Below are 23,695 nucleotides of genomic sequence, written 5' to 3' on the forward strand. Positions count from 1 at the left end.
TTGGAGCAGGGTATATTATTGGGTAAGTATAGCAGATAAGTCCTAAAATTAGAAAACTTAAAGCAACATTTTGTGGAAACAGTTCATGGTAAGGAAAGAAAAGTGTTGTGATGTTCTCTATGCTTAGGGCAGAGATAAGAGCAGGTGCCTTCTCATGAAGTACCCATGTCACAGGCTCCAGAGAAAAGACAAAGGGACAACTTCCTCCACAAACCACGAAGGAGGAGACTACATGAGACAGTGTGTGGGAAGATAGTAGCTATCAGGATGGGGGTTGATGTAGTGTGGCTGAACCAAAAGAGCCATAAACATAAAGTCAGGGCCAATTAACTAATAGGATCACAGGCCAGACCAGCCTGAGAAGGGTCTTCTTAATACTGTGTTTAAAAATTTTTTTTAATTTTTTTAATGTTTATTTCTTTTTGAGAGAGAGAAAGAGAGAGAGAGAGAGAGAGAGAGAGTGAGAGCCCTGCAGGGGAGGGGCAGAGAGAGAGGGAGACAGAATCTGAAGCAGGCTTCAGGCTCTGAGCTGTCAGCACAGAGCCCGATGTGGGGCTTGAACCGACAAACCGTGAAATCATGACCTGAGCCCAAGTCTGCTGGTTAACTGAATGAGCCACGCAGATGCCCCTTAAAAATTTTGTTTTAATGTTTATTTTTGAGAGAGAGACACAGAGCAAAAGCAGGGGAGGGGCAAAGAGAGAGGGAGACATAGAATCCGAAGCAGGCTCCAGGCTCTGAGCTGCCAGCACAGAGTCCGACAGGGGGCTCAAACCCACCAACAGCAAGATCATGACCTGAGCCCAGCTCAGATGCTTAACTGATTGAGCCACCCAGGCACCCCTTAATATTGTGTTTTAAAACCTGGGCCATCAACGGGGCATCTGGGTGGCTTAGTTGGTTGAATGTCTGACTTCAGCTCAGGTCATGATCTCAGGGTTCATGAGTTTGGGCCCCTTGTTGGGCTCTGTGCTGACAGCTCAGAGCCTGGAGCCTGCTTCAGATTCGGTGTCTCCTTCTCTCTGCTCCTCTCCCACTCACACTCTGTCTCTCTTTCAAAAAATAAGTAATAAAATAAACATTAAAAAAATTAAAACCTGGGCCATCAAGATATCAAAATCCTTTCAGATGTGTATATCTTTTGACCTCACAAATCAAGAATTTTTACCTGAGGGGTGCCTGGGTGGCTCAGTTGGTTGAGTGTCTGACTCTTAGTTTTGACTCAGGTCATGATCTCATGGTTTGAGAGTTTGAGCCCCACATTGGGCTCCATGCTGACAGCATGGAGCCTGCTTGACATTCTCTCTCTCCCTCTCTATCTGACCCTCCCCCGCTCACCCTCTCTGTCTCTCAAAAATAAACTTTAAAAAAAGAATTTTTACCTGAAATAAAAAATTAAGGTTGGATATATAGTTTTAGCTACAGATATTCATCACAATACTGCTTATATAACTAAAAATCACAAGCAACTTACATGTCTAATGATAAGGGATTGTTTAAATAAATTATAGAAAATTCATTCAGTGGAATATAAGGCCGCTAAAAGAAATGAAAGCATATTTTATTTATAGGAAAAGAAGCACACTATAAATTGTTGGGGTGAAAGGAGATAACAGTATATTCAGTATAATTGAATCTTATGTCTCTGTCCATAATCATTTCTATACAGAGAAAAATAATTCGAAGTATATGAACCAAGGTTTTCACAGTGATTGTCTCTTGATAATAGGATTATGGTTGATTCTTAGCTTTCTTTTTTTGCTTGTCTAAGTTCACTAATAGTTTTTAATATTGAACACGGATGATATATATAAGTCTGGCCTCTGGGTAGCAACTAAAGTTCATTTGTTTGTCACCAAATACAGTGACTGCAAAGGGTGAGTGATTAGAATGTACTAGACTGAATAACCTGAAATGATAATTGTGAGCTATCTTGATAGAAAACATAGTGTGTGCCCTCAAATTACCTTAAAATGTGAAAGAATCTAGAACTAGGACTTTTTCTTTACTAGAAGAAAAGAAGTCTTTAATAACAGAATTCATGTATATAACCATTAATTTGATAACAAAGCAGAAATTAATACCTCTGTGTTGTGATATAGCAAAGAAGGAAACTGAGACCCATCTGGGAACTAAGATGGCTTGTTGGCCTCATTCTTCACAATTCTGGTTACATTAACCACCTGAAAAGGACTATTATCAATGGGAGGTAGAGAACAATCTTTCTTTGAAAGCATGCCTTAAAAATTCCCTTTAACCCAGCAATTGTATTCCCAGGAGCCTCTTTCTACAGATAAGCTCACATATGTGTTAAATGCCTGTCCAATGAAGTTTGTTGCATTATTGTTTGTAAGAGAAAAACGTTTTAAAAAATCAGAATATCCATCTTAGAAAAATGGGTAGATGAATTATATTACAACAGCACTGTGTTATTCCATGCCACCACTACAGATAACATAACATGGTAAAAATCCTCCAGACGCACTGGTAAGTTTTTTTAAAAGGCTAATTAGTATAATATTAGTGACCCATTTATGCTCTAGTGGAGAACCTTATATGTTATTCTATATTTTGCTATTGCTAGAATTTTTAAAATTTAGACTTAGTATGAACTTGTGTTTTTTTCATAAACAGTTAAACATAAAAACCAAATAAACAATTCTAGGAATGTAGGCAGTATCGTGCGATACCTAGAATTAGTAGTACATTTTAAATAGTTAATGATTACTGTGTTGTAGAATTCTCATAAATATTTATGGGATTATATTCATAATGAATAAATAAGGCCTTTCCAAACCTTAGTGTTTTTAACCAAATTAATTTGTAGGTTTATTGGAGGATAAAAGACTATTCAAGTCTTCTCAATTTTCTAAGACTCTATGAAACAAAAATTCCCTTAAAGAAAATAAACCACCCATTTCACCACCACCATCAGTTAACTTGTCCCATTTACTAATTAATTATTTTAAAATGTTTGTAAATTATGTACATTATATATGATACTACAGAGCAGAAGACAGAAATGGTCCTATTCTCTGTGGAGTTTATGGTATTCTGAACATTTAAATAACATGGTGCAAAAATAGAGACAAGGTAGCAGACATTAGTGAATAGATTTGCTGGTGTTTAAAGAGCCACAGACGGGGCGCCTGGGTGGCTCAGTCGGTTAAGCGTCCGACTTCAGCTCAGGTCAGGATCTCGCGGTCGCGAGTTCGAGCCCCGCATCGGGCTCTGGGCTGATGGCTCAGAGCCTGGAGCCTGCTTCCGATTCTGTGCCTCCCTCTCTCTCTGCCCCTCCCCTGTTCATGCTCTGTCTCTGTCTCAAAAATAAATAAACATTAAAAAAAAAAGAGCCACAGACTAGTTCAAACAAAAGCAAAGTATATATAAATAAACAATATGCAAATTATATGCATATATGTATATGTACATCTATATCATAAATGCATATATATTTTATATATTTAATTATATATATGCCTATATTCATTTAAAAATAAATATGGAAAGAAAGAAAGAAAGAAAGAAAGAAAGAAAGAAAGAAAGAAAGAGGGGCGCCTGGGTGGCTCAGTCGGTTGGGCGGCGACTTCGGCTCGGGTCATGATCTCGCGGTCCGTGAGTTCGAGCCCCACGTCAGGCTCTGTGCTGACAGCTCAGAGCCTGGAGCCTGTTTGGGATTCTGTGTCTCCCTCTCTCTGACCCTCCCCCATTCATGCTCTGTCTCTCTCTGTCTCAAAAATAAATAAACGTTAAAAAAAATATTAAAAAAAAAAGAGAAAGAAAGAAAAAAGAAAGAAAGAAAAAAGGAAAGAAAAAAGAAAAGGAAAGAAAAAAGAAAGCAAGCAAGAAAGGAAGAAAGAAAATGAAAGATCTATTCAAAAACACAGGACCACTGAGGGCAGTTCAACAACCACTACAATGCCAACAAGTACTCAAAGAAAACAATTATAATTCCATTTGGATTGAATCTGGATGTTCTTGATTTTGAACCAAAGTTTTTATAATCAGTCACCAGTTGTCAAATTTTAGCAGCAACACTAAAAATGTCTTTCATCAACACTAAGAATGTGGGAAACTTGCTTCCTTTTGTTCATGCTGAATGCAGGGACTTACCACCAATACCCATTTGAAATCTATAAGAAACCTTTGTCTGTCAATGGTAATTAATTTTGTGGCAGAGGATTTGTTCTTCATTATGAATAAATACTATGGTTTCAATTGTGGGAATACCCAATTCAAAACAAATTGGTAAGCAGCTAATATATTATAGCTATGTTTGTTTGTTTGTTTTCCAGAAAACCCTGGATGCCACTATTATGTCTGGGTAATTCTAGCCTTTTTGGGATTAGCTCTGATTGTATCACTGATCTTCAATATTTCCCACTATGTGGAAAAGCAGCGACAAGGTAAGACATTTTGCGAAATAGCCACACATCTACTCCCGCATGAATGGAGACTGAGTCACTGGAAAATCTACAGAAGAAGACAATTTTATGAAATGAGATGCAATAGGATATTTTTATCTGTAGAAAATCTATTTGATACTTTTTTTCCACTCTAAAGTTTTCTTTTTATTTTAAAAATACAATCATATTAGAATATGAACAGACTCCCAATCTTTGCTTTATCTCCGCCCTGAGATACAGAGTAAGAAAGAATTGTCCTGGTAAAATGTAGTTTTTCTTCTCCAATTCAACAGTAGTTGAGAAATTGTAATTTATTCTGTAGCAGCCATAAAGATTCTCACTGATGCGTGATAGGAAAAGTGAAGACTAAATTTTGAAGCTTCTACTCATGCCTACTCAAACCCCTCAGCATCAAGTCAGAGCCTCTAATGTGCAGTAGGACTGTATTGGGATCAGGAGAGAACTAGAAAAGCAACAGGCTGACCCACAGGCATTATCTAACACTCCCAGGGTCAGCTTTTCCTTTCAACAGCTGGTGAGCAGTTTTAACCATGTGGTTTTCATCCTCATGGGCATGACTGAAATAGTGTAGTGTGCAGCAATTGGCACAATATTTGCATACTATTGGCATTCAACACAAGCGTGTCGGGTGGATGGATGGATGGATGGATGGATGGATGGTTATGCAAGTTCACCTATTTCTGGGAAAGGTCTTAATATGCTAGAGCCAAAATTCTATTGGGGGCAGGACATTTCTGTGGTAATAATGAATAGAAAACAAAATGTCAATGCTTTTTAACAGATGAAAATAAATAAAATGAAGTTAATAAAATTACATTAGAAACATGTGACCCAGAAAAACTGCAGGGCGCTAATTTAGAACAATAGTCAGATTCTGGGGAGAGTCCTTGATCCTCTTATGAGTGTCTTCTTCAGTGTTGCTAACACAAATATAAAATATAAAGAAGAAGACATTATTGTCACGCCTCTCAAAAAAGATAAGAAGCACTAGAAAGTGAAGTGGCATAGTTGAGGTCACACATCTACTCAATAGCAAAGCCAAGGATAAGGGCCCAGTCTGTCTAATTCTCTGTCCAAATTGGTTTCCACGAGCACATTCTGTTTTTACACTGTTGATCAAATGTCCTTGGCCAGAAAGCCAACACTCTTTTAGGATCTCTATTTATCATTTCTATGCCTGAAACTCCAGGCAGGCAATGCTTTTTCATTAGCAATGATTTCAGCAATTAATTTTTTTATCAAATATTTTTTCAAATACCTTTTATAAGTCAGATACATCAATGACCCACCATCCAACATCTTCGAAAAAAGTTTTCTTCATAAAAAAATGAGCTAACATTAGAATTCTTTTTTTTATAATAGCTTAACATGACTATACTTTAATTTCTTCACTAAAATGTTTTACGAATGCAGATAATATTGTCATTTGAGTTGGAAAAAGGTGAACGTAGAGCCATAGAGGTGAAATGTCTGCAGGTGGAAGCCAGGGCAAGAATAACCATCATGAACTGGTATTTCACTCTCCCACTGATTTCAGTGACAATCATCCAGAGATCTGTGTGGGACCAGGGAACAAGTGGGCTTTTTAGTTCTCAGTTTTGATGGTTTGTCCATTGGAATTTATTTATCCATGTTCATACCATTTGCCATCATATGAACTCCTTTTGAGAGTTGTTTTCTTATAATGATTAGTTGACCACTACTAAAAGACTGTAGACTAATTTTTTAGAAAGAAAGAAAGAAAGAAAGAAAGAAAGAAAGAAAGACTTTTTCCTTAAAAAAAAAAAAACAGACTTATTTTATTTTTTTTTCTTTTCAATTGTACAAACCCTTACTGCCTCAGGCATGCCATAAATTACTTTGTCTAAAAGCAGTATGGTAGGAAATAACAGTTTTTTAAAAGCAGGAAATAGTAAATTACACTTATTGTTGTATTTTTAAAATCAATTTCAGTTCTCTCAATTTGTTTTTAGCATCATGGCTTTTGAAGTCAATCTGTCATGAATTAGAACCCTGCTTTCAATATTTACCTGGGAGATCTCTTATACAAGAAGCATAACTTCTCATAGTCTCAGTTCCCTTGTCTACAAAATGTGGAGAATATCATCTATACCATAGGGCTCTTGCCAGAATTATACAGATACCTCGGCACAGTGCTGGGGACTGAGGAGGTCATTCCTGCATGGCGTGTAGCCCACATCACCAGTATTGGTTGCCCTGGTGCTTCCTTCCCTCCTTCCACAAACATTTGTTAAAGGCCCGCTATGACTATGTATTATCCCATTTAACTTTAGTGTTGGTTATTTCAGGGAATGTTAGTTCCTCTGGCTTCTCACCGCTCCCACCAACTCTATATTCTCTAGGTCCTCTCCAGCTCCTGTGTCACTTCCTGCCCCACCTCTATATTATCTAACACGATTATGCAATAACCTCTATTGCTGTGTTCTTTTAAGTAACATACAGGCTCATTTTAGAGAGTTTTCCACAGGCTCTCATGGAATCAGTTCTAACCATTAGCCTACTGCAAATTACTTTATTTGAGCAAAACCTGCCCTTTGTAGGTAAGCACACAACCCTGGGTCATGCATTTTATTAGCGTACAAACCTCAAATTAGCTTTGCACAGTGCTCACTGATGCCAAAATGCCTTTCATTCTCATCCCACCTCCCTTTTTCTGTTTGCAGCCCTCTCCCGAACATCTCCGCTTCTCCTGACGGTTTCCCCCAAGCATCAGTAGTAACTGCCACCCTTGCTAGTCCACGTGAGCAAATAGCGCTTTCTCACACAGGGGTTCCAGCGGGCTCTGGGATTAGTTCTGCCAACTGACTTCCTCCCAGTCCTGCTAAAGACTCCTCCGGCTTTGTTTCTCCTAGCCAGACAGACCAGAGGAGATTCAATTATGTTTGCCAGCTTTTCTGCCACGTGGTCTGGGAATACAGTGCCTCTGTATCCGTGTCCCCATGGAACTTTTTATTTTTGCATCTTTGTGCTACTCTTTGTGGCTAAGAAACTTGCAAGATATGACTCCACCTAAGGTGAAGAGTCAGTGAATGAGTTTTGCTGGTGTATTAAACAGCTTACAAAAGAAAATCTCCACCCCGGCAACAATACAGTATCTACACATTCAATCAGGAGGACATGATAAGCCTCTCCTTGATGTTTTCTGTAGCAGTGCTAGGTAGAGGCTTTGTAATGGAGTTATCCCTTCCTCCCAAAATAAACCCTACATTTTATGTGATTCTTTGTCTGTTCTTTGGGAGGATTATATTTATTTCTTTTTCTGCTAGGAATGTATTAGCTTTGTCTTCCTTTAAAACCAAAAAATATCCTTTATCCAACCTTTCTTCTCTGTTCTGAGAAGAAGGATAAATAAGTTCATAGTTTGCTCATACATCAAAGTCCTATCAGTATATTTCCTATACGCTTGAAAATTATGGCACATTTTTCACATTTTCACATGAAGAATGTATCAAAAAATGCTATTATGGAGTTTAAGTCATGTGCTGTTTTTTCTTGTTATGTATTGCATATGGAAGAGTAAACACTATAAAGGGGAAAACATAAAAGCAAATGTTTGCTTACATCCTCTCAACCATGAACCTGACCGCAAGTTGTCTATATCTGAATCATAGAAAGGATTATGAAAACTCACCCAGTTCTTCTCACACAGAATCTTGCAAATGCAACTGCTTCATAGCAACATAAAAACTGCTTTTTATTTGACTAAATATCACTGAGATAATTGGGTAGCTTTTAAATCATGTCATTTATTTTTATTAAAAACATTTTTTTAAGTTTATTTTGAGAGAGAGAGAGGCAGAGGGGACAGAAAGAGAGGGAGGGGAGAGAGAGAGGAGAGAGAGGAGAGAGAGGAGAGAGAGGAGAGAGAGGAGAGAGAGAGAGAGAGAGAGAGAGAGAGAGAGAGAATCCCAAGCAGGCTCCACACTGTCAGCACAGAGCCAGATGTGGGGCTCAGACTCATGAACTGTGAGACCATGACCTGAGCCAAAATCAAGAGTTGGTCACTTAACTGACTGAACCACCCAGGCACCCCTATTTTTAACTAAACTTATAAGCCTTCATGACGGAGCAAACTCTATTCAGGAGCCTGAGCTTGCTGACCTTTCTCCTTAGCTCCAACCTCTAAACTTTTGATTACCACTCCCCTATTTATTTTTTTTAATGTTTATTCATTTTTGAGAGAGAGAGAGAAAGAGAGAGAGAGAGAGAGTGAGGAGGGGAGGAGCAGAGAGAGAGGGAGACACAGGATCTGAGGCAGGCCCCAGGTTCTGAGCTGTCAGCACAGACCCCGACTTGGGGCTTGAACTCACACAACGTGAGATCATGACCTGAGCCGAAGTCGGATGCTTAACCAACTGAGCCACCCAGGCACCCCTACCACTCCCCTATTTAAAGAAATCATATACTACCATACTTCTTATATTAAGGATGTAAAACTAAAACCACACAAGTACAGATCTCCAGCTCCGGAATACACATTTAAATTCTAAGAGGAGTGGAGAAGGTGGTGTCCTTGACCTTTTGAAGGACCATTTCTGGGTGCTTCTTCAATATGATTGGTCTTGATGTATCATGTCCTTTACCCAGTACTTACTTTTTTCCCCACATTGTTTTAATTTCCTTTCCTTCCATGTAAGCATCACATTGTTATATTGTATCCTTCATATAGTGGCTTCTGTTTTCTTTTTCCCACAAATCTTTTTGGTCCAAACCTAGTTTTCCTTTTCTCTACTGATAATCCACCCAACATTTTCTTTCCATAGAGCTATCCTTTCACACATCACGTTGGTATAGTTTTCAGGTACCAACATTCATACTCCAAGCACCTCCAACTGGAAAATCCACATTATCTTTTAAAAATATTAGTCTGGGAGCTCCTGGGTGGCTCAGTCAGTTAAGCATCTGACTTCAGCTGGGTCATGACCTCAGGAGTTGTGAGTTTGAGCCCTACGTTGGGCTCTCTGCTGTCAGCTTGGATCTTCTGTCTCCCTCTCTCTGTCCCTCCTCTCCTCTCTCTCTCTCTCTCTCTCTCAAAAATAAAAATAAAAAAATAAAAATAAAAAACATTTAAAACTATTAGTCTGTGTGGGGTAACCTTTGACCCCATGCCTATGTTTTCTTATTCTATTTAAGTAATGTCACTCTTTATTTTTGCCTTCAAATTCTTTGTTTATTTTTAATTTTTTCTTTCAATTTAACACTTACTTGATGACAATCCTCTTGCCAGAAGTGAGATTCGGTCATTTCACTACAAATCAAGCTTTACTTGCAATTAAAATTGCATTTTAGGGGCGCCTGGGTGGCGCAGTCGGTTAAGCCTCCGACTTCAGCCAGGTCACGATCTCGCGGTCCGTGAGTTCGAGCCCCGCGTCAGGCTCTGGGCTGATGGCTCGGAGCCTGGAGCCTGTTTCCGATTCTGTGTCTCCCTCTCTCTCTGCCCCTCCCCCGTTCATGCTCTGTCTCTCTCTGTCCCAAAAATAAATAAAAAAACGTTGAAAAAAAAATTGCATTTTAATTATACCAACTTGTTTTCAGCTAATCCATTTAATGAAGAGATTGAATTCAAATCAGCACAGTCAAGTTGTGGCTTATTATATGATTGGATTTAGAATGTACAATATTGAAAATCAACTGTCATTTTCTAAAATGTTTTTAACAAAAATTATTTCATTTATCTTCTACATCTACTCACATGCTGTTGGCATTATTATCTCTATGGATAAAGAGAATCACAGGTATTTTGTTGTTTTTTTTTAATGAAGAGTGGTTTGGTTTTTTTTTTTTAAGTTTATTTATTTTGAGAGAGAGAATGACAGAGCATGAGTGGGGTAGGGGCAGAGAGAGAGGGAGAGAGAATTCCAAACAGGATCTGTGATGACACAACACAAAGCCCGACATGGAGCTTGAACTCATGAACTGTGAGATGATGACCTGAGATGAGATCAAGAGTCGGATGTTCAACTGACTGAGCCACGCAGGTGCCCCGAGAATCAGAGTTTTAAAAGTGATTTGCATGTTGGCACATGGCAAATGCACTGAAGAACTGCTACCCATATCCACTCTTCTGATTTCTCACCTTGAATTTTTCTGTGTTACATCAGGCTACCGTTTGACTAAATTCTTGTATATGCATTTTAATTCCAGGAAAATATGAACAATAATTAACGACCTGGGTATAAACATTTCTGTCATTTAAAAAGAACTCAACACATACTTTGTATTTTCCAGTTTTCAATATTCTCATTTATACTAGCTAATTTTTCTTATGTTTATTGATATTATTTATGTTTCTGAAGCTTTCCGATCTTGTGTTTCCATTAACTTGTGGCTCTGTGCAACAGTAGACTTCTCTAGCCTCCCTCAACATCCATCTGTGTTCATGTTCACAAGACTAATCTGAAGGTAGTCGAAATGACTGCATCTTTTATATGCAGGTCATGTTAGGGCATTGCCTGTGGGCTAGAAGAGGAGCCTTTCAGATATATCCTAAGTGGATCACACTAATCATTTTTGGCCCCATAGATGCTACGTATACATGCTCTGCAAAACTTCCTACATTTGGTCCTTCACAGAATTCTTCCAAACACACTGACATGTGACAGGTCCATTTCATCCCCCAACATGATGATTTTAATAATTTGTCCCAATAATGTTTCTCTAACAGTTAATGACCTCTCTGAAGAATAACTTAGCTTTGTCACACATAAATCTAACTAAAAATAATCTACCTAGTTGTTTGGTGACTTAGTCATTTGAAAATATTTTTGCCAGTTCCCTACCAATATGGTGTTTTTTTTGTGTGTTAAAACTGAAAGATCACCCTTTGGTCACTGTTTTCTCTGTGATATTGCCAGACACTCAGATAATGATGGGCTTCATTTTTATAGAAATAGCTTTCACAAGATTTTGCTATTTAATGTCAGGTTGAATAACATACAGTCAAAATATACCACATATCACAGTATTTGCTATATCCATTCAATTAAACATCTAAGAAAATTTACTGATGAACAGATAATACAGACTTGTTCATAATATTAATCTTAATTATTAAAACTGTGTCCTAATTTTCCCTTAATTTCTCTCAATAATTCTTTATGAGTCTATTGCTTTTCACCAAAAAAATTCTTAAAACTATTTTTTTTCCAGTTTAAACATACATATTTAATTTGAAGTAAGAATACTTCCTTTTATTTGCATTTGAGCTACCATCCTCAAGGTTTTAACAGTGGGTTCCTTTTGGAAACTTGGCACATAATTTTTTCATGGTTTTTATAAGCCTACATCAGATCTCTGGTCAGTATTGTCACTGCAGACCAGTATACTGTTTTTCTTTCTTTCTTTCTTTCTTTCTTTCTTTCTTTCTTTTTTTAACGTTTATTTATTTTTGAGACAAAGAGAGACAGAGCATGAACAGGGGAGGGGCGGAGAGAGAGGGAGACACAGAATCGGAAGCAGGCTCCAGGCTCTGAACCATCAGCCCAGAGCCCGACGCGGGGCTCAAACTCACGGACCGTGAGATCGTGACCTGAGTTGAAGTCGGACGCTTAACCGACTGCGCCACCCAGGCGCCCCTATACTGTTTTCCCTAAAAACCCACTCTACTGTTTTGGTTACTTTTAGACTGTGTTCCCAACTTTTTACAGTTCTCTTCTCCTTAGAATCTTCATCTGCCCTTACTTGCATTTGCCCTGAATCACATCCAGAGCAACTTCCTGAACATAATTTTTATGTTCCTGTTCATGTGACAAGAAGTGTTAACAGACACTTCAGAAATAAATACATAAGTCTTCTAGGATTTGTTTTGTTTCATATTTTTTTGTTTGTTTTTGGTAGGGAAGAAAAGCTTATTCAAATCACCAAGGGCAAAGAGGGAAATATGACAGAAGGAGGCAGAGCTGTTTCATGGAATGTGAAGACAGAAGGGACAGTGTGCCCCCACCTACCTTGGATTGCCCACCGGAAAGGCAGGGGTAGAGGTCCCCATGTTCATCACTTGGTGTTCCCCTGCATAAAATGGCCACACATGAAGGCTCTATATCACTTCCAGACTGTGTTGTGTTTCCACCTCAAATTTCCAAGAGAGAAGAATGGCCCAAATGAGATAAGATCATTATATCTGGTAGTGGTGGCCAACTGTCTTGATTTAAGATATTAACTGATACTGAGGACAATGAGGCTAAGCTCCCCTTACAATATTCTCAAGAAGATTTAACAAATGTAATGTCAACTTCTTTAATTTATCTATTTTTAATATCTTTCAGGTAAAATGTACAGATGCACTGAAGACTACATTCCCAGGTATGTAGAAAATAAGTTCCATATTATGATTCCCAACTAATAAGGGGAAGTAATAAATGCTATATTGCTTTTAGGTTTGGCTTGGGGTTGTCACATTTGGGTAAAAATAAAATGAAAAGTGAGTTTTAATTATTTTTACTCCTATCTGAAGATCAAGAACTATACTGTTATTATTTTCCCTAGTTACTCATCCTGAGTCAATAACAGAGCTGGTTAAGGGACGAAGTGAGACTCTAACCTGGTATCTACAGAATTCTTGTCAATTTCAAAAGGCTATATCCTAGATTATGATTCAAATCAGATTGTAAGAATTCAGTCTGATTATATATAGAATTGTGTGGCCCTTAAGAAACCAGGGTGGAAAAGGAATCTAGCAATACCTAATAAAATTTAAGATATACAGGGGTGCCTGGGTGGTTCAGTTTAAGCATCCCGCTTTGGCTCAGGTCATGATCTCATGGTGCATGAGTTTGAGCCCTGCATCAGACTCCGGGTTAACAGCTCAGATTCTTTGCCTCCCTCTCTCTGCCCCTCACCCGCTCACACTCTCTCCCTCTCAAAAATGAATAAATGTTTTAAAAAATTAAAAAAAGATATACATACATACACAAATACATGAAGATGCTTCGTGGTGTGCTCCTTTGAAAAGTAATGTCAATCAATAGGGAACTGTGATAAATCAACCCTAAAATTATATATGGTTATAGATATAACTTATTCTCTTTAACACCTGTTGAATTAGTTGCAGGGAAGTTTGTATGATTTTTCCTTATAAAAAAAGGTTTATGGTATAAACAATAGTAAAGAATTTTCATTTTCTTGCACAGTATATTCTGGCCCAACTGTGTTATTACATTGGAAATTTCTCCTTTAGGTTAAAAAAAAACATCTAAATATAGAGAGTTTCCTAGAGGACTCTTCAAGACCTTTCTGAAATAGTAGACTGAAAGGCAGAAAGGTCTTTCACAAACACAGAGCTTTCTCACTGGGTAGGATAAGATTATAAGCTTTTTGTTAGCCTTTAAAAAGACCTTTTTAAAATTTTTCTCCATGTGGAAATATCTCTGGCAGATTCAGGATCTAAGCTGCAGGCAGATTCACACAAAGAAGAAAATCTTTATTTTTACAGTTTAACATTGGTTCTATCACATGAGATAATTTTCAATTCATTATCTCATATCAAGATTGATTTGCTGATTTGGTTACAGCAAACAACATGACAAAGAAAATAATATATAACCATGTAGAAGTTAATCTCTTAGACGATTTATATGATAATTATCATTTGAGAGGTAATTAAGATGCAATGTGATAGAACATCTAGTGATTTGATCATTCTGCTAAAGACTGGGTAGGTACTCTTGGATCAGGATGCTAAGAGTCAGAAGGGAAAATTGGTAAAATACCCATCTCAAAGTAAGTAGGCCCTTACCTATAGGGCAAATGCGAAAAAGAGGCTGGTTCTTTTATAACACTTACTCATTCATACATTGAACAAATATTGGTTCAACAAATAGGAATTGTGGTAGACAAGAGATGCAAAGATGGAAAGATGTAGATCCTTCCCTCACGGATTTAATCTGTTATCTATTGTAACAAGAGTCAATTTAAGCATAATTTGAATATGTGATGCAGACTTTATCTATGAAAAGTGGGTGGCATGTTAATTCACAAGTTTATGTCTGTACTTCACAGCTTGTCTATTTCTGATTATGTAGTCTGGGAGCCAAAATCACCACTGTAGGAAGGGCATGGAGGCTCCAGGAAAAACAAAATATGTGAAATTATCTCTAGCCATTAAAACTTCAGCATGAAAACAGCAAGTGGAAATAAAAGCTATCTTTCTTAGGTAGAAGTAAAATTAGTGATGCCTCCTCAGTTCTTAGATGGTTTGAGGCTAGGGCTCCCCCACTGCACCCTCTTTCCACCAACAGTGGTTTGGGTGGGAAGCCATGCTTGAAGGGAAAGAACTTTGCTTCTCTGATCTTGTCTTCCTGCTTCCCCAAATCCCTGCCCTTCCTGCACTAGTAGGTCAAAAATGTGATCACTTTAAAGACAATGTAGCATCTATATTTAACAGAAAGTCATATACACACATCCTGGCATTTACCTCTGGGCCACTTTATTTTTCCTTTAAAATAGAATTCTACACAATTCTGGTCTTTTGATCTGTGTTAGAAGTATTATACAGTGGGTATATCATGGATTTGAGATCTAGACAATTCTGGATTTTAATCAAACTCTTGTAATTACTAGGCTTGTAGTCTTAGGAAAATGAGCATTTGTGAACTTCAGCTGTATCATCTGAAAAATACAGATTATAATATAATGCTTTCCATACAAAGCAGAGTTGATTTAAAAACAAAGGTACTGCTTTATCAGATGAAAATTAAGGTCTAAGAAAATTCCTGCCTGTTTATGGTATATTTACCCTCTAATTTCAGAAATCAGTTCAGGTTTATGACTACTTTAAACACATCATGACTCCTTAGTTTCAGAGTCTGTTGCAAAAAACTTAGGACAGATTCTCAGCAGCTTTTTGCACGGTCTGCTTCTGGGTGACACTGAAACATGATTTTATGACAAAACAGGTCTCATCTCAGCCATTCTTCCATCTTAAGATGACTTCTTGGATTTCTGGGGCTCTGTAGGCTCCATTCACTTCCCCTCTTTACTAAATACACTAACCTAGTGCCCGGGACCAGACTTCTGGTTTTAGCTGTCCTCATCCATTCTCAAGAGGGAGGATCCTTGTGACAAGAGAACTTCTGAGTAGCCTTCCCAGACATCAAAGTGGATAGGGAGTTGAGGCCCTCACCGTGATCACTGCCACACTTGTAACCAAAATAGCTCCACATTTTCCAGCCTTCTGTTTATTAGTTTTAATGTACAAATAACTGTAAGCCATGCTTTAACCCTTCTTAAGAATTTCTTCCTAAGAATTCTTGAGGGGCGCCTGGGTGGCTCAGTCCATTAAGCACCCAACTCTTGGTTTCAGCTCAGTTCCTGATCTCACAATTTCGTGAGTTTGAGCCCCACATTGGGCTCTGCACTGACAGCAGGAAGCCTGCTTGGGATTCTCTCTCTCCCTCTCTCTTTGCCCCTCCCCTACTCATGCTGTCTCTATCTCTCTTTCCAAAGAAATAAAAAAACTTAATAAAAAAAATCCTTGAGAAGTACAGATAGGTTTCAAAAGTCTTATTCTTTTTTTTATTAATTTTTAAAATATTTTTATTTACTTTTGAGAGAGAGAGAGAGACAGAGTGCGACCAGGGGAGGGGCAGAGAGAGAGAGGGAGAGAGGGAGACACAGAATCTGATGCAGGCTCCAGGCTCTGAACTGTCAGCACAGAGCCTGACGTGGGGTTCGAACTCACAAGCTGTGAGATCATGACCTGAGCTGAAGTCGGACGCTCAACCAACTGAGCCACCCAGCTCCCCCCCCCCGCAAATCAAATCTTATTCTTGATTGTCCTTTTGTCACACTTAGCTCTGTGTCACTGCTCTAGGTGTCTTTCCCCATATCTTTAGAATTCTTCATGCTGGCAGATCTTTCTATTGTCCATTCCCCAAAAACGTGGTGAAAGATCCTTCTTTTCAAGTGCTCCAAAGCACTGGCAATACAAGTGCCTTATCTTTAATAGGCTACAAAGAATGGATATTTTAGAAGAAAATTGGAACACTGAGCAAGAGAATAAAAATTTAGTATTAGATATCACTGCTCTGAGAATCCATTGACCATCCCCTTCACAGGGAATACCACTGGATTCACTTCTTAGTCTCTAACTGTACAAAGCCACTGCTAAGGTTTATACTCTTCCCCAGGACCAGGGGTCTATGCTTGGTCCTCTCACCCCAAGTTCAAGACAGCTACAGCCATGGCACAGTCCCTGGCAAAGAAAGTAAAAATTCAGTAAGCATGTACTCAGGACCCATCCCTTCAGCAACTTTCCCTTTTTCCTCCTGTATCATTGCTGCTTCTTTTTGTATTATTCCTTTCAATATATAAAGAGTATTGTCTCATTCAAAAAAAACAAAAGGAAAGAAAAGAAAACAAGAAAAGCTTCCTTGATACTAGATACTAGATACTTGATACTAGATTGCTACATCCCCATTGCTCTGCACCTTTTACGGCAAAACATGAAAGTTCCATCTATGTTCTGTCTGCATTTTCTGGCTTCTCCTCCTCTTCTCTTCTTTCCTGAACCTACTCTATTCAATTTTCTGCCCTCATGAGAAAAAATGAAATATGGCCTTTTGTAGCAACATGGATGGAACTGGAGAGTGTGATGCTAAGTGAAATAAGCCATACAGAGAAAGACAGATACCATATGGTTTCACTCGTATGTGGATCCTGAGAAACGTAACAGAAACCCATTGGGGAGAGGAAGGAAAAAAAAAAAAAAAAGAGGTTAGAGTGGGAGAGAGCCAAAGCATAAGAGACTTAAAAACTGAGAACAAACTGAGGGTTGATGAGGGGTGGGAGGGAGGGCAGGGTGGGTGATGGGTATTGAGGAGGGCACCTTTTGGGATGAGCACTGGGTGTTGTATGGAAACCAATTTGACAGCAAATTTCATATATTAAAAAATTAAAAAAAATAATAAAAAAATAAAATTAAAAAAAAAAATTTCTGCCCTCAGTAATCTACCAACTCAGCTCTTGTCAAGGTCACCATTGAAATCCACATGGCGAAATGTTAGTGTCATTGTATACAGTCCATCTGTAGCATTTGATACATCGATGCTCTCTACTTCTTGAGACACTTCTCTAGGCTCTGGGTGCCCCCCCACCTCCATCTTTGATTTTCCTTCTTACCAGCAGCTCCTTCTCCTCTGCTGATTCCTGAACCTTTGACATCAGAGTGTTCAAGGCTAATCTCATGAAACTCTATCTATACTCATTCCATAAAGTAGTTTTATCTCCTCTTATGGCTTTAAAAAACGTTACACACTAATGGAGCCTAACATATATATCTGACAATTTGAAGAAATGCCTACTAAGCAAATCAAGGTAACACTTACCAGAATTCCTGATAGACCCCTAAGCTTGCTCTTTTTGCAACCTCACAACTTTCTGGCCCCTTAAAATAGCTTTATTTAGTTTTATAGAAATATCTTCCATTTTTATTTGGATGTTGGAACCCTACATTCATATCATAGAATTTCAGAGGTGAAAAGAAAAATAGTGATTAAATAGTTTAATAAACTTGTTTTATAAATAAGGAAATTGAAACTTAGAGAATTTATGTCCAAAGTCACTCAGATGGAAGTACTGATTTTTTTAAAAACTGAATTTACTTATTTAATCTACTTAGATAATAAAGTATTCAACCACTTTTCTAAAAGGACTTCTTCACAATAAAATAATGATGAAATTAAAACTTTAAAAATAGGGAATACAGAAAATATATGCTAAAGTAGAAAATTTGGCCCCCAGTAAAAGATATAATTAACATTATTTTAGATGTTGGAGTGTCAGTAAATGTGCTTTTTGGTCAGAGGACCATTTCAGACATGTTCAGAACAATGGACTAGCCTCTAGGATATGACTTTATTTATTAATCTATTTTTAATAGTAGTTGATCTTCTACATAAAACACTGCCAAATATTTGTGCTTAGAGTTTATTAGATATTTGCAATAGGCTGGAGCTATTTGGCATTGCCAAGTAAAAATATATTTTTTAATTTGTTGGTTAGGCAACTGTTCCTTTGTAATAGTTTATTTCGGATGATTAATCATTTGAGACCTGCCTGTAGACATAGGGCACTGCATTATAAATCACATCTTATTTTCATTCATAGGGAATGAAATGATATTCATTTTTTGGACATGATTTATCATTTGCAGGTTGTATCTGCTATCTATGTAAGCTAGGAAAATGGATGGATTGTCTTATTAAAAATTCTTCACCTTTTGCTATTATATTCTCTGCATAGCCAGAAAAAAACCATGAACAGGGACTACTCCATATCCCAATATTAAGCTGTATTGAATTACTGATGGAAAGAAAGGTTACAGATGAGTTCCTTTGTTATCAGATAAGAGAAAAACATGCCAACATCTGGACTTTTCAAACCATTTCATACAGGTATCATTTGATTTTTTTTTTTTAGGACACCTACTTACTATTTACATATACTGTGCCTTCTTTCAGAAGCATAGGGAGTAACATAGGTGTTATGCCTTGAGATCAGTTAAGTGTTCTTTTTTCTTTTCATGCAGTTCCCTCCAGCTCATGATGATATGTAATCTCAAAGTTAAAGCAGTTGCTACTATTTTATGAAATGCCACTCTCACTGCCTGATATGTTCCTCTGTTCCCAGCCTGCCATTGTGAAAGCTGGTCACCAGGACCATTGTCACTGTCTGGTGACAATGGTAAGATGTCTACTCTAATCCTAAAAGGATTACTCAGATGAAGCTGTAAGGAAATTTAATCAAACATCAAGAGCAAATAATATTTAGGGCTTTTGGACCAGACTTGCATTACAATCCTAGCACTGCGAGTTACTATCCTTGTCTTTGGCCACTTTAACTCTAGGAGTTGCAAATTCCTTGTATGCACAGTGGGGATTTAAAAAGAAAAAGCATCTCAGAATTGTTCTGAGGGTTGAATGAGCACTGGCATAAAGAAAAGCTTTCCGAACTGGTACTTATTGCTGGCATTACACATAAGGCTAAGGAAAATAATGTTAATCTAGCTGATTCTCAGACTTCCCGTCTGTAAAGTGGGAAATAATATTTCTGCAGAATTTCCCTAGAACTTTGGTATAATGTATATAAAACATTTAGCACAACATCTGGATAGAATAGGTGATCAGTCATTTTGCTACACCTTCCAACCTGACTCTACAATATTTCTTCGGCCTTTTATTTCCTAAGCATCACTGTCAATTAGTATTTAGTAAACACAGTTTCAGCAGATGATTCAGAGTAATAGTCTGGGGATGTAAACAGGCAGTATAATATATAATTAAGACCATAGATAACCTAGGTTCTAGTCACAGCTCTGACACTGACTAGTCTTCTCACCTTCACATTATAGGACTTCTTTGTGCCTCAAGTTCCTTATCTATTAAATGGGAATGCTATAGTGCCTATCTGGTCAGATTGTTTTGAGAATGGAATAAATGAATAAATGAACTTGCAGTTCCAGTAACATCTGACAACCATTAAGTGCTAAATAAGTATTTGCTGTTATTATCTGAACAGTCCAAACAAACCCTATTCAAATGAACACACACACAGGCACGCAGGCACACATGTGCTCTACCTTGGTTGGCTGCGGTTAAACAAGAACATATAATCGTATATTGAATTTAGCTGAGAAACCAGGTAAGAACTGTGTATAAAGTGGATTCTAATAAGATAAATTATTTTTCATTATTATAGGGAGGATGAGTATTATATTGAAGACACACCAATTTATGGTAACTTAGATGATGTGGTCCCAGGTAAGTTTTATGTTTCCAGAAATTATATTTATCTACAAATTAATATCCCTCCCCTTACTCCCACAGCATTTTGAGGTGGCTTATTTTTGGTTGCAATCACATTTAAACTTCCCAAATGGTAACCATAAATTCAACAATATTTAGCATTTTATTTAGTATATATTTCCAAAGCTACATATTGTAAATTGTGTTGAAATACTCAGTGTAAGTCAACATCCTGTTTTTCTATATTCTCTTTGTTTTACTCTAGAAGAAATGTGAATACAGGAAGACCCTGTTACTATGAATTTTGACACACACAATTCTATGAAATAAAGCTATTTCTAGAACAGAAAATAGCTCAGGGAAACAGTGCTTGGCACTGTCTACAAAAGCAAATCTACACTGAATAATCTGGAACAATGAACACGTACTCTGGTTTCCTGTATTTTATCTGCTCAGGTTAAGTAGAGAATCTAGGGCTACGTTAAGGGCAAATGGGGAAAGAAAAGAGCTACATCGCCACTGAGTGGGTTACATTTTTTTGTTCTTAGGTAACAAGTACTTTTCAATTCCCAGCTTCCCGTATTCCTTGGAACATCCCAACCACTCCAAAACAAAATGCCACTAAACTCCTTAAAACAGATAACAATGATCTGATCCCAGAGCTCTGATTAGAGAAGCCATAAGGGTAAATGCTAGTATTTAACGCCATCCTGGCCCTACAAGTCCTTCACTTAATTCCTGATAGGAAAGTTAGGGGTTAACAGAGATTTCCAGGAATGGACTAAACTCTCTGAATCTCTGTGTATCAAAACACCATGCAATTCTCCTAAAGTTAGGAATGTGAGACTATTAAAGGCTTCAAAATATTATTTAATCTTTGTCTTTCCCTTCTTTGTAAAGTGTCTTCTAGTCTCTATACTCTGAGAAATCAAAACTACTTTTTAGGACTATCTTATAATTTGCCCTCCTGTTTCACCTTGCAGAATCGTGGTACCCACCTATAATATCTGAGGTTTCAATTCTTACGTACTCTCGTGGTGCAAAACCCACCATATCTGCAATTTCTGTATCTAAGGGAACACAGGTGCCACCCCACAGGCTCTGATTTAGTAGGGCCAGAATATGGTTTAGGAATTTGCTAGTTGACAAATCTCCAGGTGATTGTCATGCATGTTTTCCATGGACCATTCTTTGAGAAACATCACTCCTCTGTGTTACTTTTCAGAAATGGTTGAATGATTATAAGATAACTTGCATTATATTAGTAAATGTATCTTTCTTTATGTGGGATCAAAGTGGTGCAATCCACATTTCTGTCAGTTGACAGGCCATCCTACAAGTCACTCTTTCTCTCTTTCTTTTCCCTTTCATATAGGCCTGTCTGGGGGGAAAGAAAGGGATGGATAATTTATTATGCATGTCCCTACAGGATGAAATGAGCACAGGTCTGCTGGCTGTTGCACAAAAGCTCTAAGTACTTAGGACCAGCATTTCATAGTTCCATACCCTCAAAACAGCCTGGCTGAACTGTCACTGATATATGGGACAAAAGTCATAATCTAAACATTCTTTTTCAAAAATAGGACATAGATTTCGAAGGGGCACATGCACCCCAACGTTTATAGCAGCACTATCAACAATAGCCAAAGTAAGGAAAGAGCCCAAATGTCCATCAATGGATGAATGGATAAAGACGTGGTGTATGTATATATACAGTGGAGTATTACTCGGCAATCAAAAAGAATGAAATCTTGCCGTTTGCAACTACGTGGATGGAACTGGAGGGTATTATGCTAAGTGAAATTAGTCAGAGAAAGACAAATATCATATGACTGCACTCATATGAAGACTTTAAGATACAAAACAGATGAGCATAAGGGAAGCAAGAATAATATAAAAACATGGAGAGGGACAAAAACATAAGAGACTCTTAAATATGGAGAACAAACGGGGTTACTAGAGGGGTTGTGGGAGGGGGGATGGGCTAAGGGGCATTAAAGAATCTACTCCTGAAATCATTGTTGCGCTAGATGCTAACTAACTTGGATATAAATTAAAAAAATAAATTAAAGGGGTGCCTGGGTGGCTCAGTTGGTTAAGCGTCCAACTCTTGGTTTCGGCTCAGGTCATGATCTCATGGTTTATGGGTTCAAGCCCCACGTCAGGCTCTGTGCTGTCAGCACAGAGCCTGCCTGGGATTCTGTCTCCCTCTCTCTCTGCCCCTCCCCTGCTCTCTCTCTCTCTCTCTCTCTCTCACTCTCTCTCTCCCTCTCTCAAAAAATAAATAAACATTTTTTAAAAAGTTGAAAAAATAAATTAAATAAGAATTAAAAAAAACATAAAAAAATAGGACATAGGTTTTAAAATGATTCTGAGTATGGGGTGCCTGGGTGGCTCAGTCCATTAAGCATCCGACTTTGACTCAGGTCATAATTTCACAGCTCCTGAGTTTGAGCCTCGTGTCATGCTCTGCACTGACAGTGTAGTGCCTGCTTGAGATTCTCTCTCTCTCTCTTCCTCTCTGCCCCACCACTCCAAAATAAATAAACTTAAAAAAAATAAAAAATAAATAAAATGCCTTTAAGTAAAACTTCTCACTTATGGAAAGAATTGCCAAATTTCAATCATCAGTGCATGTGTACTATACTGTGCCACCACCGTGCACCATTTGCAATCATGGCTAAATAGAACACATGGGATCTCTAACATCTAAATGGTAGTTTAAGTTGAGCCTGTCATGTCCTGAAATGGCATAAATTAATATGATCTAGTCCTTATCCTAAGTGACCTTCTTTTGTCTTATTGGTAATGCTGCAGGGCAAAAGACTTCTCCACATTCTGAAGCATAAAATGGTTTGTGCTTCCTTATTTTTTTGCATCTCCAAAAAATGACAAATCAAATGACTCTTGGGGGTTTCACATTTACAGCTATATGATGTTTGGGTTGTGTATTTTTATTGGCACCAGCATTTTTCATTTTTCCACTGTAAATCATGATCTTTTCAACTCATCAGAACCAGTGGATGAAAATTGTTATGAACAAATGAAAGCACGACCTGAGAGATCTGCAAATGAACTGCAAAAAGCCACTGCACCTGCACAGGTGAGCTTTGTTTTCTGTATTATGGATCAAGCTCAGCCTAGATCACAGCACAGCTACATGTTTCAAGAACACAAAAGCAGCACATGCTGATTCACACCTGAAGCAGCCCAAGATTTTACAGGCTGAATCAACGTCAAATTCTGGGACCTGAGCTCTAAAGGGAACCTCAAAGGCAAAGCAAACAGTGCTCGGAAACACACTTGAAAAGTCAGAATTGTGTACCATTACAAAGGCAATAGATTGAAAGGAAAAGTGGTTCTCTTCTTAGTCAATGAAGCTTTTTCTTTCAGGTTGAAAAAAAATTATGTGCATCACAAAGATAAATACAAAAGTTGGCACATATATAATGCTCAAAAGACCTAGATGTCAGGAATTTATGGGGGCAAGGGGAGAAGAGGAGGGGA

At 37.9% G+C, this 23,695-nt stretch overlaps 1 protein-coding gene across 3 annotated transcripts in view; it reads left to right on the plus strand.

The window, feature by feature from the left end:
- The window catches only part of LOC125920932 (T-cell receptor-associated transmembrane adapter 1), a 40,295-nt gene that overhangs the window by 9,647 nt on the left and 6,953 nt on the right, over window positions 1-23,695 (plus strand). The window contains exons 2-6 of one of the 3 annotated variants that reach the window (XM_049628145.1): window positions 4,296-4,406; window positions 7,112-7,188; window positions 12,713-12,749; window positions 20,142-20,203; window positions 23,203-23,291. In XM_049628145.1, coding sequence (XP_049484102.1) covers window positions 4,306-4,406; window positions 7,112-7,188; window positions 12,713-12,749; window positions 20,142-20,203; window positions 23,203-23,291 — 366 coding nt within the window. In that variant the 5' untranslated portion in view covers window positions 4,296-4,305. Of the gene's footprint in view, window positions 1-4,294; window positions 4,407-7,111; window positions 7,189-12,712; window positions 12,750-20,141; window positions 20,204-23,202; window positions 23,292-23,695 lie in introns of all 3 variants that reach the window. The other 2 variants (XM_049628146.1, XM_049628147.1) reach the window with 2 other exon arrangements.

Source organism: Panthera uncia, chromosome C2 (genome assembly GCF_023721935.1).
Source record: "Panthera uncia isolate 11264 chromosome C2, Puncia_PCG_1.0, whole genome shotgun sequence".
NCBI lineage: Eukaryota > Metazoa > Chordata > Mammalia > Carnivora > Felidae > Panthera > Panthera uncia.